At 42.3% G+C, this 15,469-nt stretch overlaps 1 protein-coding gene across 2 annotated transcripts in view; it reads left to right on the top strand.

Annotated features, from left to right (window-relative positions):
• Nucleotides 1-15,469, top strand: part of ARVCF (ARVCF delta catenin family member) — a 135,839-nt gene that overhangs the window by 57,074 nt on the left and 63,296 nt on the right. For both annotated transcript variants that reach the window (XM_041488480.1, XM_041488479.1), the window contains exons 3-4: nt 3,115-3,722; nt 10,468-10,967. In XM_041488480.1, coding sequence (XP_041344414.1) covers nt 3,115-3,722; nt 10,468-10,967 — 1,108 coding nt within the window. The remainder of the gene's footprint in view (nt 1-3,114; nt 3,723-10,467; nt 10,968-15,469) is intronic.

Genomic DNA, 15,469 nt, shown 5'->3' with positions numbered 1-15,469 from the left:
TGTGTCTGTCCAAGGTTTTGATTGTCCTGATACTTTGTGTTTGCTGCTGGGTGCAACATTCAGAAAATAGTAAGAGGTGAAGCTGTGCTAATGCTGTAAACTTGTTTTTACATGTGCTGTGCTGCCTGACACTGAGTGTGGCTTTTTGATGAGCCACAGCCACTGAAAGCCTGTCTGTGCTAGTCTGAAAGACAGGAAAATAAAGCAAAGTAGATATAAATTGCAACTAATCCCTTGCATTCTGTGTTGGCAATTTAAACTAAAAACCCAAATCTCTGTCGAATGCCAGAGCACGGTAAAAAACTCACTAAGGGTAACTGGCAGGTCACACGTTGTCTCGGAGGTGATTTTCAGTGATCTGAAATTCTGCTTTGTGGTTTTCGTGTACATGTAGCAACTATTGGAGACAATTGTCCTGGCTGTAACATTTCTGTGATTGTCACCTTGTCCTGTTTACCAATAACATGGAGCAAGTCTTTGATGAAGGTGCACCTGATCCTGCAGAACAAAGTTCATTCCTCCTTTTGTGCTATTACTGCAGCCAGAGGACGTGTGCTAGGTACTTCCTATTGTCTGATCTTAACAGCCTTGGGAAAAATGACACATGACAAACTGAGCAAGCATGGCAGCTCGTGTCTGAAAAGCAGTGCTTGGGCTTGGATCTGTTGTATAGTGCTGAAAGGAGCTTTGTAAGGTTATGCAATGGCACTTCTTGGCATTTAGAAAGCTCCTTCCTTGTTCCTTTCCCAGCATAAGTATCCATTTCTGATTCATCAAATTGCTGACATCTACCTTAATTCCTGTTATTCCAATTACTGGTTCCCAAATTCAAGAACACAAAGGCCCAGCATTTTGCATCCAGTTTTGTCATGGCTTTGCAAAACTCGCATATTTCAGGCCTGAGAAATGTCGCTTTTTCTGCTCTTAGAAGATCACTTATGAATATGGTACTTTGAATAAAAGTATTGTTTCTGACTAAAGTAGGAGAACACTGAGCTGTGTTGCTTTCTGTGTATCCACTTCACAGAGAGCTACTGTAAACTCTGCCAGCTCTTTCTCTCCTCTCACTGCTGAGTTTATAAAAGCTGTGACAGTGGTCATGCTGACAACTGAGCAGAAAGGAGAAGTATTGTACACAGGTAACAAGCAAAAACCCCTGCTGGATTGTATGTCATTAAATAAATGTTGAGTTTCTGGTTTCCTTTCTTCCAGTTATTAAAATGTGTACTTTGGAAAAGGGAGAAAACACTCAGAAGCATGGAAGGATAGCATCTTTCCTGATGTTTACTTGCTGAGGAAATCCATTTGTATTGATGAGGAAAATTCTTTCAGCTCTGGCTCAAACTGGATGCAGAGGTCATGTTGGTACCTGGCAATGCTGCATTCAGCATCGTGTTGCTGTTAATTACACTGCTGGTGGAGAGGCATTTGTGCTGCTTTCAGTCTTGTAGGATTTCATTACTTCATTATGTTGAAGTATCATTTGCTCACAGATGTGGGTAGGAAAAGAAATGCTGTTTGGGTGAATCTTTTTTCTGTTTGGGGTTTCTGTATGAAAACATCTGGCTAGAGAACATGTCTGGAGCCAGTTGAAGAGATGTAGTCTAATTATTTTGCTTTACAGTAGCTTGGCTAATCTGTTGCCAATCTAAATGTTTAAATCGGAGGCTGTAGGTCAAAATATTTATTTATACTTCAGAGCCACTGAGCAATCCAGGGATACATGTTGTGGTTAACGTTTCCCTTGAATGTAGCATTTCATTCTGAGGCTTACATGAAGAAAAGTGTCATTTGCTGATGCTTATTTATGTCTGTAATAGCTTAGAAGCCCTGAGTACCTTTTATCAATTTTGTGTTCTTCCCTTGGTGTGTGCAGTGCTGTCAGCTAGGTTGATTCTCCCTCTCATCTTTGTGGATATGCTTGTTTTGTTGCTTTGCTTGGTTGGGCTGAAAAGTCAGCACTTACTAGGGTTAGGGTAACTTGATATAGGTTAAAGTAATTTTTTGGGGGTTAGGGCTACGAAGGATAGACTGACATGTGCTGGACTTTTTGTTCTTCCCAAAAGAGCTTTTGCTGGTCACTCTGCAAGGCAGTACAGAAGTTGATGTAGCCCAGATACCAACCAAAACAGAAGGCCCTTTGCTAGTTTGTAAATACAGTGGCTTTTGTCCAGCACTGCCTTAAACAGATTACCAGACCTTTGCCACAAAGGCAGATGGTTCTTGCAGAGTTTTAAGGACTCTTTGTACTTACCCTTCAGCAAGAAACTCTGAATGCCAGAGCCCTCTGGGGATTAACTATTTTCAGGTTTTGCTAATTCTGTTTTGAAATTAAATGTGATTTATGGAAGTAAAGATAAAGCTGTGTTTGTATGCAGATTTTTCTTCAGTGTTTTAAACAAGTTTGTCTAGGATGTTTAGGTAGCTGCAATTGCAAAAACAGTGTGTTGTTAGTGTTCATTATTGCAAATTTGTTAGTCACCAGAATAATGACAACAGCTACCTATTGGGCTTGTGTGGTGGTTGGTGGATGTAAGAACATCTTAAAAGAGAAAGCAGGTGTGTTGTCCACAATCCTGAAGCCCAAAACTTCTCTGTTCGAGATCATGGTTTCCTAAATATTACTGCCAAATTTGAGCTCCATCAAATTACACAGAGGTGTACAAATTACACAGACTTGATGCAGATCAGGCAGAAGCACATAACTCTATTTTTGTTAAACCTATAGAATGGGATGTGGTATTTATGCTGTAGCAGGACAGACTGTGGCTCCACAACATAGTAAGAGTTTTCTCTTAGGACAGATGTCTTCTGAAAACATTTTGGGGCAACTGGAACTGGTATAATTACTTTGTGCTGCTTCCATGTGCTGTCATATGACTGCAGTAATTTTGATTTGGTAGTAAGAGCCCAGAGTGCTTTTTTCCAAGGTATTTTTCCACTGTTTATTCCAAAAGCTAACAGCTGAGCTGATTGCTGCACCGGTGCTACAGGCACGGCACAGGAGTTTGCTCTGTGGTGCTCTCTCCCCATTCTACTCCTCCACCTCCCTGTGTCTCACCACATCATGCAGCAAGGAGAGCATTAACACATTTACTCGCTGCTTCCTGCCAGGTTACCAAGATGGTCAAGACGGTCACCACGAGGACGGTGCGGCAGGTGCCGCTGGGGCCGGACGGGCTCCCTGCCATGGACGGCTCCTCGCCCATGGGCAGCTACACAGACTCCATCGACAGGAGGTACCTGAAGAACGGGGAGCGCTTCATCACCCCCCAGGCCTCGTCCACCCTGACCCGATCCTACAACAGCTACAACGACTCGTACCCCGAGAGCCACGAGGGCCAGTACCGCCCCTACATCGGCCACGACGGCTACGGAGACCTCTCGGACAACTACGGCAGCTTGTCCCGGGGCGTCGGCTACCGGCCCCGCTATGCCTACGTGCCCGGGGGCACCTACCGGCCCGACGATGGCAGCTTCACCCTGCCCAGCAGGAGAGAGAACTACGGCCCCGTTGCCCAGCCCCAGGTGCCGGTGGGCAGCAGCGCTGACCTGAACCGCTCTCAGCCCGAGCGCTTCCAGCCGGAGCCCTATGGACTGGAGGATGACAACCGCAGCCTCGGGGTGGATGATGAGGGGTACGAGCTGGATCCGGATTACTCCACTGTGAACAGGAGGACGTCTGCAGGTGTGCCAGAGAGAGGAAGGCCTCACAAAGGAAGGTAAAACCCGTTTGTTTTTTACTGTGCTGTTCTGCAGCTTTTGCTTATTTGATCATGTGCATTCGAACTCTGTGATCTGGTACGTTCTGGAATTACTTGACAGAAAAACAGCCCATGAATGACCTGGAAATGCACACAAAGTATGGAAGAGAGGGAGGGGACCCTTTCAGTGATTCTGGGCTGCTTAGTTCAGGTTGAATTCAGAGAGAAAGATGACCTTGTACAAGAAGGCTAAGTTAATTTTTTTTCCCTCTTCCTAAAAAAGAGTTGTGAATGCACTGTGTCAACCCAGAGCTGTCCCACACTAGCAAGGTGAAAAGAGAGGTTTGCGATCTGTGAGGCTCCTGACAGGTGTGGTTGTGTGCACATCTGCCAAACAAAGGCTTTGAACAGCTGGTTGGGGGTGCAGATGAGCTCATCCCTGGCGGTGAAGGGGTGCCAGGCTGTCTTGTGAGGTGTTTGACAGCCTCTGCCCAGATCTGTGCTAACCACACACCCTCAGCTGTCTGAGGTTGTACTGAACCTCACAGATCTTAAAGACTAGATCAGTATTTTTGTCCTGTGCCTATAGAATGGGAGAAAAGAGTATCTGTGTTGTATTTAAAGAGACCAGTTACAAATTACTTCTGGTTCAGCCCACTTTCTAAGGAATGTTCTATTTTATGCCGTGTTTTCTGGTATTAGTTGTTTATGCTGTGTTCACAGCTAGGTGCTCTTGCATTTGAGAAAAAAACCCAACAAGCCCCAGGCTTGGGAAAAGTGTCCTGTTACTCAGCCGAAAGTCATCTTGTACAGACTTGAAGAACTTGCAATACTTTGTTTTCTAAGGGGTGTACAAATTTTACATGTGCCTGCTTGAAGTCATATCCTCATGATTCGTGTTTTGATATGGATTTCGTTCTCGTTCTTTTCCTTTTAATTTAGAATAGTTTCCAGAGCTGTAAAGAGTCTGGATTCACCTGTCTGTGTGTGTAGACAGTCTTTAGACTGAACGTTTCTGACCTCAAGCTTTGCTGCATCAGCAGCAATTGTTGGTGAGATTTGTTGGGCCTTTTTGTTCTCTCAGAGTCCTCCTCCTTGGAGACGTTATGTCATTCATGCTTTTGTGGCTCCGTTTTCCCTCCCTGTTCTGGAAGTTCATTTCAAAGCTTCAAACACTTCCAAATTGTCATCTATATTTGTGAGAGTTAAAAAAAAAAAAAAATCTAGTGGAAAGGTGTCAAGGCATATCTCCCCAAACACCCTTCAAGTCCATTGTGACATCTTTAGTTCTGCAGGCTTACCTAGCAGTGGAATCATGTCCCTCGTGTTTTGTGGGGCTGAAGGAAATACCTGCACCCAGTGGGTGCCAGAATCCTGCTCAGTGTATCAGACTTGTATTTGTGCTTCCCTGAACTAAGCAAGTTTACAGTTCTTGCTAAAAGAAGTCAGGCATCAACACTTCTAAATTTTTATTAACATTTTTCAAACTGTATGCAAAATGAATAATTAAATATATTCTTAGAACCTACCCATTTGCATTTTAAAATTTGGTGTTTTTATTAAACATCCCTTTGATTTATTGTTCCCTGCAGTTTGGATAGGACCAATTCATAATTTTTCTTCAGCATTTCTTTTCTTGTGAGGTTTTTTCCATATTTAATGTGATCAAGAGGCTTTGACAAATAATTAGCCTGACTGTGGCAGCAAATTTTAGCTGTTGAGAACATAAGAAGATTGTATGAGGGCCTCTTCATAAGCAGTTACTTTTTGACATTTCAAAGAAATACTTGAACAATTCAGTAAACCTGCATTTCAGATATGCTACTGATCTGCAAGAAAATAAAGACTACAAGTAGTGCTTTGTACTAGGTGAGGGTAATTGCTAATTTATTATTCCTCTCTAGTTTTTTTAGATTCTTATTTCTGTGAAAATGATTAAATGAATGTGATTAATTGATGTCACTTTTGATTTCAAGAAGTTTGTATGTGCAGAGCAGGTTTAACAGCAACCCTGTTGGATGCTGTTCTGTGTTGCACCGACTTTGAGCATCTGAAAGCATCAGTGTCCTGAACAGAATTCCTCCACTGATGACTCACTGAGCCTTTGTCTCATGTTCTTCCCAGTAGGTGCTACTTCATTAGGAGTAGTTTAAAGGTAAAATAAGAGTCCTTACTGTCAGTTGCTGTTCAAGAGGGCTTGAGTGCAGGTTTCTCATGGGAATCTGTGCTAGTGAGTCTGATTCCCTGTGTGATGAGGAGGCAGCCCAGCTGTGTCTGGAGGGGTTCCTAGGCAGGGGGATTACAAGTACAGATTGTTCTTTCCAGCTCTTGCCTGCTCCATTTGATCACAGAGATAAATACCTATTTGTGCTTTTCTTCTGTCATCACCAGCCTCATTTTAAGCTACTTATATTTCATTTTAAATTGGAGAAAAATGTGCCTCCTCACAAACATCTCCAAATCCAGATAAATGCACAAAGGCAAATATTCCCTCTGCTGGCTCATCATTGCTTGTGGCTGGACTTTCTTGTTTTCCTTCATACTGAGTCTCTCCTCATGTAAGATACACCATTTTCTGCAAGAACACCTGGCACTTCCTGTTCTTCCTCTCAGCTTATGCTCTGGTTTGGTGTAAGTCAGGTTGCATAGTAAACTGGGGTTAGAGAAAAGCATTTGGGGTATATAGTATTGAAGTAATGTTACTCAAGTTTACTGATGAATGTATTTACACATCTTAATTGAGTTTGTGCCCTTTTTTCCTTCATTTTATTATACTAGGTCTTTTATTATATATTTTTAAAACCTCTAATTTTACTGTGTGCTGGATGTTTTATATACAGTCCTTTTTGCAAGAGAATTAGGAAGTACTGAGTACTTTTATTCACAAAAAAACATCCCTACTACTATTTGAATATTTATTAATCATTAAATTGAAATTAACACAGACAAGCTGGAAAGAAATGGCAAGTCATAATTCATCTTACTGATTTAAATAACTTCTGTTCAGCTTTTTCTTGCGTGAGTGGTGATTTCTTCCCAGAGTGAACCACTGCATTCTGCACTGGTAGGAGCATTCATGGGACCTCTTTTTCCCTAAGAGCTCTGGAGCAGCTATTGCCAGTGTTACTGTTCCAGACTAGACAGGGTATAAATTCTTAATGTTGACTAAATCAACAACAAAACAGTTTTATACCGTTAAATGATCTATGCCAGAAGTCTGATTTAAGACACTGAGACTGTATTTGGTGGTCATTTCATGGTCCAAATTATTACTACCAGGGAGTAAGCCAGATTTTAGATGAAATACCTTTACCAGTGGGTCTGTTGCTGCTGTTGTGTATAGACAGTGAGAGTACTGGTAACACCATACATGTCAGTCTCAATCTTCTTCTGGTGGTTTTTTTCAGTACAGAGTAAGAAGACTTGTAATTGTAGATAAAACTTTCAGTCAGCACTTTTGGCCTACATTCACTCATTCCAAGTGTTGTATATGGGCAACATCAGGGTGTTGTCTAGTTTGGGGCAGGGGTTTATGGACATGCTGGGCAGAACAGGGTAAGGCAAGCAACATGGTCCGTTTGAAAAATACTTGGGATTTTTCTGAGTGTCTTCCTTAGTGTGAATTCAGTTTGGTAGTATTCTGGTAGCAGGAGGTGATGAGTGGCAGAGTTTGATGTGGCAGGAGGCAACCCCAGTCAGCTCATCATTGGCAGTTCTTAGGTGCTTCCTGTTAAGGGGATTTTGGTGTTTTAACCATATGGCCCATAACTCAGGCTTGTGTCAGCAGAGGATTCACTCCAGTTTTGAATCCCCCTGTGTATCCTATCAGGGAACAGAGCCTGGCAAAAGTAGAATCTCATTCTGCAAAGTCTTTACGTCTCCTCTTCAGTGTTTGGCACAAAGTTTCCTACTGAAATCCCAAGCCTTTCTGGTCTTTTATCCAAAGCAGACACCAGCTGCAAACTGTAATGAATGTAACACTTCTAGAGGTTGGTGAGGATTAAATGTTTAAATCCTTCACCTGTTTACTCAAATGTGCCTATGTTGAAGCCGTAAGGAAGATGATAAATCCACAAACTCTCTCCCAGTTTTTAACTGTGCTAGAATGTGTTTTGATCAATTCCCTGAGACAGGTGATTAGTGAGACCCATGGCATCCTAAAAACTCAGCTGCCTTGCTACAGACAGACGGAAGGCAAGATGTTTGCAGTCGGCAACTCTGGCATAGCACCAGAGCTCTTCAGTCCTGAGAGTAAAAGAGCTCTTGGTCTCCTGAGAGCAGTATCTGCTGAGGCTCTTGTTAGTCCTGTTTTGTATCAAGTGGCTTTTCCTTCCCAGCCTGGCTGCTCCAGTAATGTGAAAGTGAAAAATCTCATTTAGTCCACACCAGACTGACTCAGAAAGAGGATTTCTTTACTCACCCAGTGTGTAAATGTGTTGGTGATCAGGGTGTGTGTCATGCCCTGACAGATTCTTGCTTTTGACTTTCTCACTCTGCCATTCTGTTCTTCCAGCCCTCTGTTAAAGGAGAGGTGATGGGGCTTGTGGCACTTTTGCCTTGCTCTGCCTGAGCAGTTGTTTTGCTCCTCTGCAGCTGACCTGTTTTGGTAAACTGCTTCCCCTCTTGTTTTTTTTCAACCTTCCCTAGCCTTGATCAGTGTATTTAGTCATGTGAATTTGCAGTAGTGTGGTACTTGCCTTGGCTGAGCTTTCTTGTACACCTCTTGGGTTCGTACAGGATCCAAGTTTCTACATAATGATTCGGGGTCTTCAAGGTTCAAGTGTGCAGGTGTTTTCTTTGCTGCCAGGTACAGTCATTGAGTTGTGTCACTGGTGCATTAGCAGTGGCTCTCAGCACTGCTTCATCCTCAAAGGAATGTTGCATCTGGCCTGTGAGGGCTTATTCCAGCAATTGTGCGTTTTTGTTTTTATCCTCTTCTCTACCGATTGTTGAGAGGTGCTGTCTTGTTCTAAGGCAGGGTTGTGATCTTACTTAATTTTCTTTTTCTTTTTAATGATCAATTCTTGACTTCAGGTATTTTCACTCGTTTAATAAGTAGTGATTGACAATTAAATTTAGTGCTGTTGGTGCAAGACTTACGTGGTACTCTTTTGTCATGACAGTGTTGCAAGTTGAAGTTCTAACTCAGAAGTTTTCTTTTGACAAATGTAATGAGACCAAGGAGCTTTATGTGGCAAAGGGAAGAGGATACAACATGAGGAAGACAGGTCCATCTGTGTGGTTCTGTTTGGAAGGCTTTGTGGAAATAAAGCAAACAAACTGCATCCCAAGACAGTAATGATCTTTGTGTACTTGCACGGATGAGGAGGAGAGGGAAACTTAATTGTGCAGGTGTAATTGAGGTGGTACAGAGTTATCTTGTGGGCAGCTCACAGGATTGAGATGTTCAGAATTGCGAGTTACCAAGTCAAGCAAGGAACAGCTGTGCAATTATTAAAATCAATCTTCTGCTGCTTTTATGAAGTGAAAAAGAATTTAACATGAGGATGGGTTTGAGAAATGAGAATTTGTTGTAGTTTTAATGCTGGTTATCACAAATTTGCATTTGTAAAAACAGAATTTTGAGGAGTAGCTAAGGGCTTTTGTTATTCCTTCTGCCCTGTGTGCATTCACAGAAGAAAATTGTTTCAGTGTTGTTGCTTTCTGCTTGGAGTGATGGAAACAGCTTTGTTCTGTAACAGAAAACATGACTGTCCAGAGAGTGTAAATTACTGTGTAGAGCAACTGCTGAATTATACATATACAAATAACTGCATCAATAAAAGGATTTCTTCGGATTCATTCTGAGTTTTGGATACTTGCCCATTTTTATGCTGTCATTCAGTTTATGGTTTAGAACAGCAATTAAAGCAACGTAAAGTCAGGAGAGGCACTTTTAACATTAAAAGCGTTAATTGTACAAGGCTAAGTTCGGTCTCCACCTCCGGTTGCTCTTCTCCCCAGAGCCCAGTTTAATTATCAGTCCCTTTGGGATGACAGCACGTTCCGTTTTCTTCTGGCTTCTAATAGCCTATACTTCAGCATGACAGCAGAAATGGTTCAATAACATCACTCAGTGCTCTAGATGAAAGATTTTAAGAAACATTTTCTAGCAATTAGAGTCCCTTGCTTGACTGAGCTAACTGCAGTACTGAGACAGTAGCAAACCTGTCCAGGAAAAAACTGTAAAGCAAAAGGCTGCTGCTGGTTTGAAAAAATACATCTGTAAGAGGGTGGTTTATGGCAATATCGATTAAGAGTAGTGCTTAGAGTATGCTTGTCTGAGCATCAACATGGAAATGTAGTGGAACTTGTCAGACTCGCTGAAATATATCTGTGGTCCCTGCCCAGGCCTTGAATGCCTTTAATTAGAGTTTTGGTTTGTTGCAGAAGTAGCAGCATTAATGAAGATCAGTGTTTCCTACTAAATGTAATCCAGCTCTGTTGTAATTGCTGTGCTAAGTGACCAAAATGAAAGCAATCTGTTTGATGGCTTGCAGTTCCTGTCATCATTTCGCTGCTAGCTAAACAAACATTGTGCTGGAGTCCCATCACTGCTGAGAACTCAGCTATGGTTAATTTTCAAGTTACTCCAAATAAACTATTGGAAACTGTAAATATGCTGCCCCAGTGATGTTTGTGATACTAAAATTTTGCTTGTGGCTAAAATCTCCATATTGCCTCAGAGTTACAAAGTGTTTAAACGTGCTTTTTTTTTTTCTTTTTTCCCCTTTCCTTGTCTTGGGACCGTTGCTTCTCACAGGGGCTACGATGACCCCATCGAGACGGAGATGGTGGAGGAGAGGATCCCGTACCTGCACGGCGGCTACGCGGCGCCGCTGGCGCAGCCGGAGCGGGGCAGCATGGCCAGCATCGACCGGCTGGGGAAGCGCTCGCCGTCCATCGACAGCATCCGCAAGGACCCGCGCTGGAGGGACCCCGACCTGCCCGAGGTCATCGCCATGCTCAGCCACCCCATCGACCCCGTCAAGTCCAACGCCGCGGCCTACCTGCAGCACCTGTGCTACGAGAACGACAAAATCAAAAAGGACGTGAGGCACCTCAAGGGCATCCCCATCCTGGTGGGCCTGCTGGATCACCCAAAGCCTGAGGTCCATCGTAAGGCCTGCGGGGCTCTCAGAAACATCTCCTATGGGAAGGATAATGAAAACAAAGTGGCTATAAAGAACTGTGATGGGATCCCCGCATTGATCAGGCTGTTGAGAAAAACAAACGACATGGAAGTCAGAGAGCTAATTACAGGTCAGTGTCTGTGATTTCATTAATGGATTAGTCTTTAGAACAGTTCTTTCAGCTCCAGGAACAAGAATTTCTGGAGATTACTGAAGGAGAATTTGGAGCACTGGCTGCAGCTGTTGTGTAGCTGCACCACGTTTGTGGGGTGAGAGCCTGACAGGTGCCTGTCAGGAGGGGATCGAGATCCTCTGTGTGTGTGTGGTGCACTTGGGATTCCCTGGCTGCTGAGGATGGATGCTGCTCCTTGGGTGTAGCGTGCAGTTGCATGTGCTTGGGGTACTGAAGCTGAAATGAGTTACAGCAGCTCCATTGACAGGTAGTTTGTAGTGCACGTGCCCTCAGCGTGTTGTAATCATGAGGTAAGATACACTGAGCTAAATCTTTCCTTGTTAATCTCTTACAAAACAATCCTGCTGCCATGTCCCCACTCCCTCATATTTAGAGAACAGTCAGTCTCCTCAGGAACACTTCCAGCCTGGTGCTGAGGACTCTTGAGGCTGTATATAAAGTTGCAGCACTTCTGGGCTGGAAAACTCAGATTTTAGGGAGCATAGGGTCTGCTCTTGCTACTCCGGACATGGATTTGTTTATTGCAAAGGTTGGAAAAGGGAGAATTACATTTCAGGTTACTGAGTTTGTGCACACTTTGCAGGGAGTTTTCAAACACTTACAGCTCCATTATTTAACCTGTTTTTATTTGAACTTAGTCTTGGGCATCATCCAAGAGAAGCAATAAAGTATATGCCAAGTTTCAAAGTTCAGCCATTAAGTGGGAAAGGGTGGAAAAGTATGTCAGGTCTTAAATAAGGAGAAAGATATTGTTCTTCAATCTCCCATAAATCATGAGGAGTGAAATGGATTTCCCTTTCTCTTCTCAGAAGCCACAGGGGATATTTGGATGGAGACCAGAGCAGTTCTGATGAATTTCTGTGCCAGAACAGAATTTTTCCTGAAAGCTTTTTGGGGATGGAAACGGGTCCAGGGCTGAAACTGTTTACTGCCTTATCAATGTTGGCTTGTGCAGGTAGACCCTATTGCAAACATTGATTAAGCCATTAGAGGTAAACATCATAATTCTGTAATTTCCTCAAAAATTATAGTAGCTCTCTTTTAAGTTTTTACTGGTAATCATAATTCTCTGAGATGAACAGTGGCCTTGGGTGTTCCATCTGTTCTTCCACAGCCATTACAGGCTATTTAGCAAACTAGGTCTAAATGCACACTGTTGAAACTAGCAGGGGTATTTTTCCAGCCTTTTCCCAGTGAGCTGGCAAAGGAGAGCTGTCTGTTTTATCAGAGAACCTCTGAGTAGCACGTGCTGGTTGTGCTCTGAGAGCTGTCTGTGCTCTGCCTCAACATGGAAACTCTGCAGGTGGTATTTATATTCCATTTGTTGCACTCATTTAATGTGATGGCAGACCTTTTTTTTAAATAAAGAATATCTGTTTATCTACTGTTCTAGTTTAATCAACACTCATTTCTGGAGTGCTGAGAAGCAATAAATTTATTTCCTTAGATTCAAGAAAGGAGAAGCCAGTCTATAATTTACTCTGAAGGAATATCATTATAGTGCTAGGTAGTAATCAGTCACTTCTAAGATGGCAAAAGCAAACTGGATGTTTTTTCTTTTCACTGTAAATGGCGATTGCTTTGATTTCCCATTGCTTAATTAGCTTTAGAGTTCAAATGCATTTTATTTGGCAGTAGTCTTTGCTAATTAAATGTAGTATTTTTATTCCACCTTGGCTTTTGTTACTTGGAGCTCTTTATTTCCCCTTACTCAAAAACACCAGGAATGCTAAGGGCATTAACCTAAACAGATGTCCAGTAACAGATGATGTGCATTTAATCTCCACCTAACCAGGAATAATTTCATTCCCCTTCTAAAATGATAGCACCAGATCCGGTGTGAGACATTCAAGCATCAGCACAGAAAAGAAGAATATTCCAGCAATGCCTGTGTGGCTGGTGCTGCTGCACTTGCAGTGTGTGTTCAAAGCTCTTGCTGATAATGTGGAATTGTCCATTTGTAAAATGAGCTCCAAAAGTCAGCAGAGAGAAACAAGAGCCAGCTTCAAGTGCAAAGGGAGTATTCAGGCAGGGCTGCTACAAAAGGACTGTGTTCTGCAGCCTCAGAAATTCAGATCACAATTCCAATGTTCTCCTGGTAGCAATCGTGACTTCCTATCTGGGTGCTTTTCCCTAGTGATAAACCAAAGCCTACCTTTGCCATCAAAGTTTTTCAGTTTGTCTGGAGTGAAGTGTCTGGGGACTTCATCAGCAATGCATTAGGAAAAAGAAAAAAAATACAACAGCATACAGCATTTGTGTTTATTTCTTTTAGCAGGCTCCAAATTCAGGTTTGGTATGACACATTGATTTTTCTACAGTTTAATCTTTCTTTAACTCAATACTGGCTGCTTTTCAAAAGCTCAGTAGTAATCACCAGCTGGTCATCCAGCTAAGGACAAATGATAAAATAATCCTACTTACCAAAGAGATTCAAATAATTTAAAGAAGTTTAAATAATTCAGTTGTCTGAATTCAAGAGCAGTTCTGGGCTTGAAGTTTTGTTTCTCTGGCTGTGGAACACTGCCTGCCTGCAGGACAGGAGGTACCCGGGTCACACAGTAAGACACCCTGTTTGAGGCAGGGCTTTTTGGCAAAAGAGACCATCATTCCTATCTAATGTGAGAGTCAGTCCTTGACAGCTCCATGCCTTCTCCTTTGCTTGGTCTGGTGCAGCAGCCACAGCTGGGTCTGGTTGCTGTGTTAATGGAGTGGGGAAAAAGCCACACCAATGAGCTAAAAACACCCAAGAGGTGGATTGCAGCATCGAGGGAGGAATCAGATGTGTGGCATCAGTGCTGAATGAGTTGTGCTGGGAGTGTGTTCCCTTGAGGACTTCCCAGGATGCACGTTTGGAGAACATAAGTTAGACAACTGTTTTGACAATAAATTTTGGAAGCAGGCAGAGTGTACTGATACACCACTGCTCCCAGATTAAGCCAGTCTGTAGATTTCTTTTCTTACAGTTATCACTGGTTTTAGCAGAATTTGAAAAACTTCTTTGGGTTAGTGCCATCGCTGTTTCGCCAGGTGTTCTTGACATGCCTTTGCAAATAGCACTAAACATGATGTCCCTTGAGGTCAGAGATCTGTGAAGTGTGCAAAAACTGCCTTCTAAACTCAAAGATACATTCATAAAATACCACAGATCTCACTTCTCTTTCTTTTTGAAATGTGGAGTTACAAAATGTTTCCTAGCTACTGCACTGCCAAAAGCTTAATTTAAGTATTGGATTGTCCATAAGTAAATCACAAGTAGAGTTGTGTCAAGAAATACTCCATAAAATTCTTCCTTCATTTCTTGCTAGGCTTGTAGCTGTACTGCTGTACTCTCAGTAGATCTTTTTCTTGAGAAAAAGAGAGAAATGAGGATTAAGCTGATAAGAATTAAATCTCTTCTGATTGGGAAAGCTACAAAAGTTTTATCTTGAGTGATAAGGTTTTTGTGGAGGAAATGTTCCTATCAGATATGCAGGACCAAAATTCTATTACATTCTTTGAAAAGCAATCAGAGATTGGTAGCTTTAATGAATAATTTTGTTCTTTGTAAGAACGTTGGAGTAATTCTGTTGTTTAATGACATTGCACTGATTTTAAGTGGTGCAGGATGTGATTCTTCAAATTGGTTATAATTGAAAAATGATTGACCTTCAAAATGCTCTGCAGACGAAATATTTTGATCTAATGCTCAACTAGCAGCTTGCAGATAAATCAGCTGGCTCAGAACTGCCAGCTCCTGGGCACTGATGTGTGCTGAGGTCCTGCCAGCTGCTCAGACTGGACTCCTCTTTGGAGAAGTACGCTGCTCTCTTCAGCTTGCTCAGATCAGCTTTCTCCTTCCATTTTCTATTCAGGGCTTCTCAGAAGAAGGTCCTTGTCCATGGTGTGTTCTGTCACACACTAGCTCATGTTGAGGTGCTCAACTTGACCACTACTGAAAGGAGCACAGCTCCAGTCTTCAGGACTTTGATACAAACAAGTCTGTCAAACAAATGCCCCCCAGACCAGCACTCAACAAGAATCCCTCAGGGAATATATTGCAGACTGCTGATTTTTTTGAAATAAAAGCTTGTATTATTTTCCCTGCTTAATATGGTGAAAACTCAGGGTTGATGGTTGAAGGTAGAAGTACATAAATACATTAGTCATAGTATTTGTGAATAAAATACAAATTGCTAGTCATCATGTTCATCTTCTGAAGAACAATACTTCATCTTTCTTTAGTCCTAAAAGTCCTGCAGTCTGTGGTCAAAAAGGCCAAAGCTTGTATTGAACGTGCATGGAAACTTTAGATAACTTCATTCACCTTGTGCTGCTGTGTTAGTGACATGATTTCTCCTGAGTGCTGTTCATTTGAATTGATTATAGTTTTTAAAACAGTGTTTCCAGCTTTTTGAAACATTGGTGTGTTATGCTAATAGTAACCCGGAATGCTATTT

Source organism: Pyrgilauda ruficollis, unplaced genomic scaffold (genome assembly GCF_017590135.1).
Source record: "Pyrgilauda ruficollis isolate IOZ18807 unplaced genomic scaffold, ASM1759013v1 scaffold9, whole genome shotgun sequence".
Classification (NCBI taxonomy): domain Eukaryota; kingdom Metazoa; phylum Chordata; class Aves; order Passeriformes; family Passeridae; genus Pyrgilauda; species Pyrgilauda ruficollis.
Note: the sequence above shows the minus strand (reverse complement) of the source record. Positions and strands in the feature narration are given on the sequence as shown.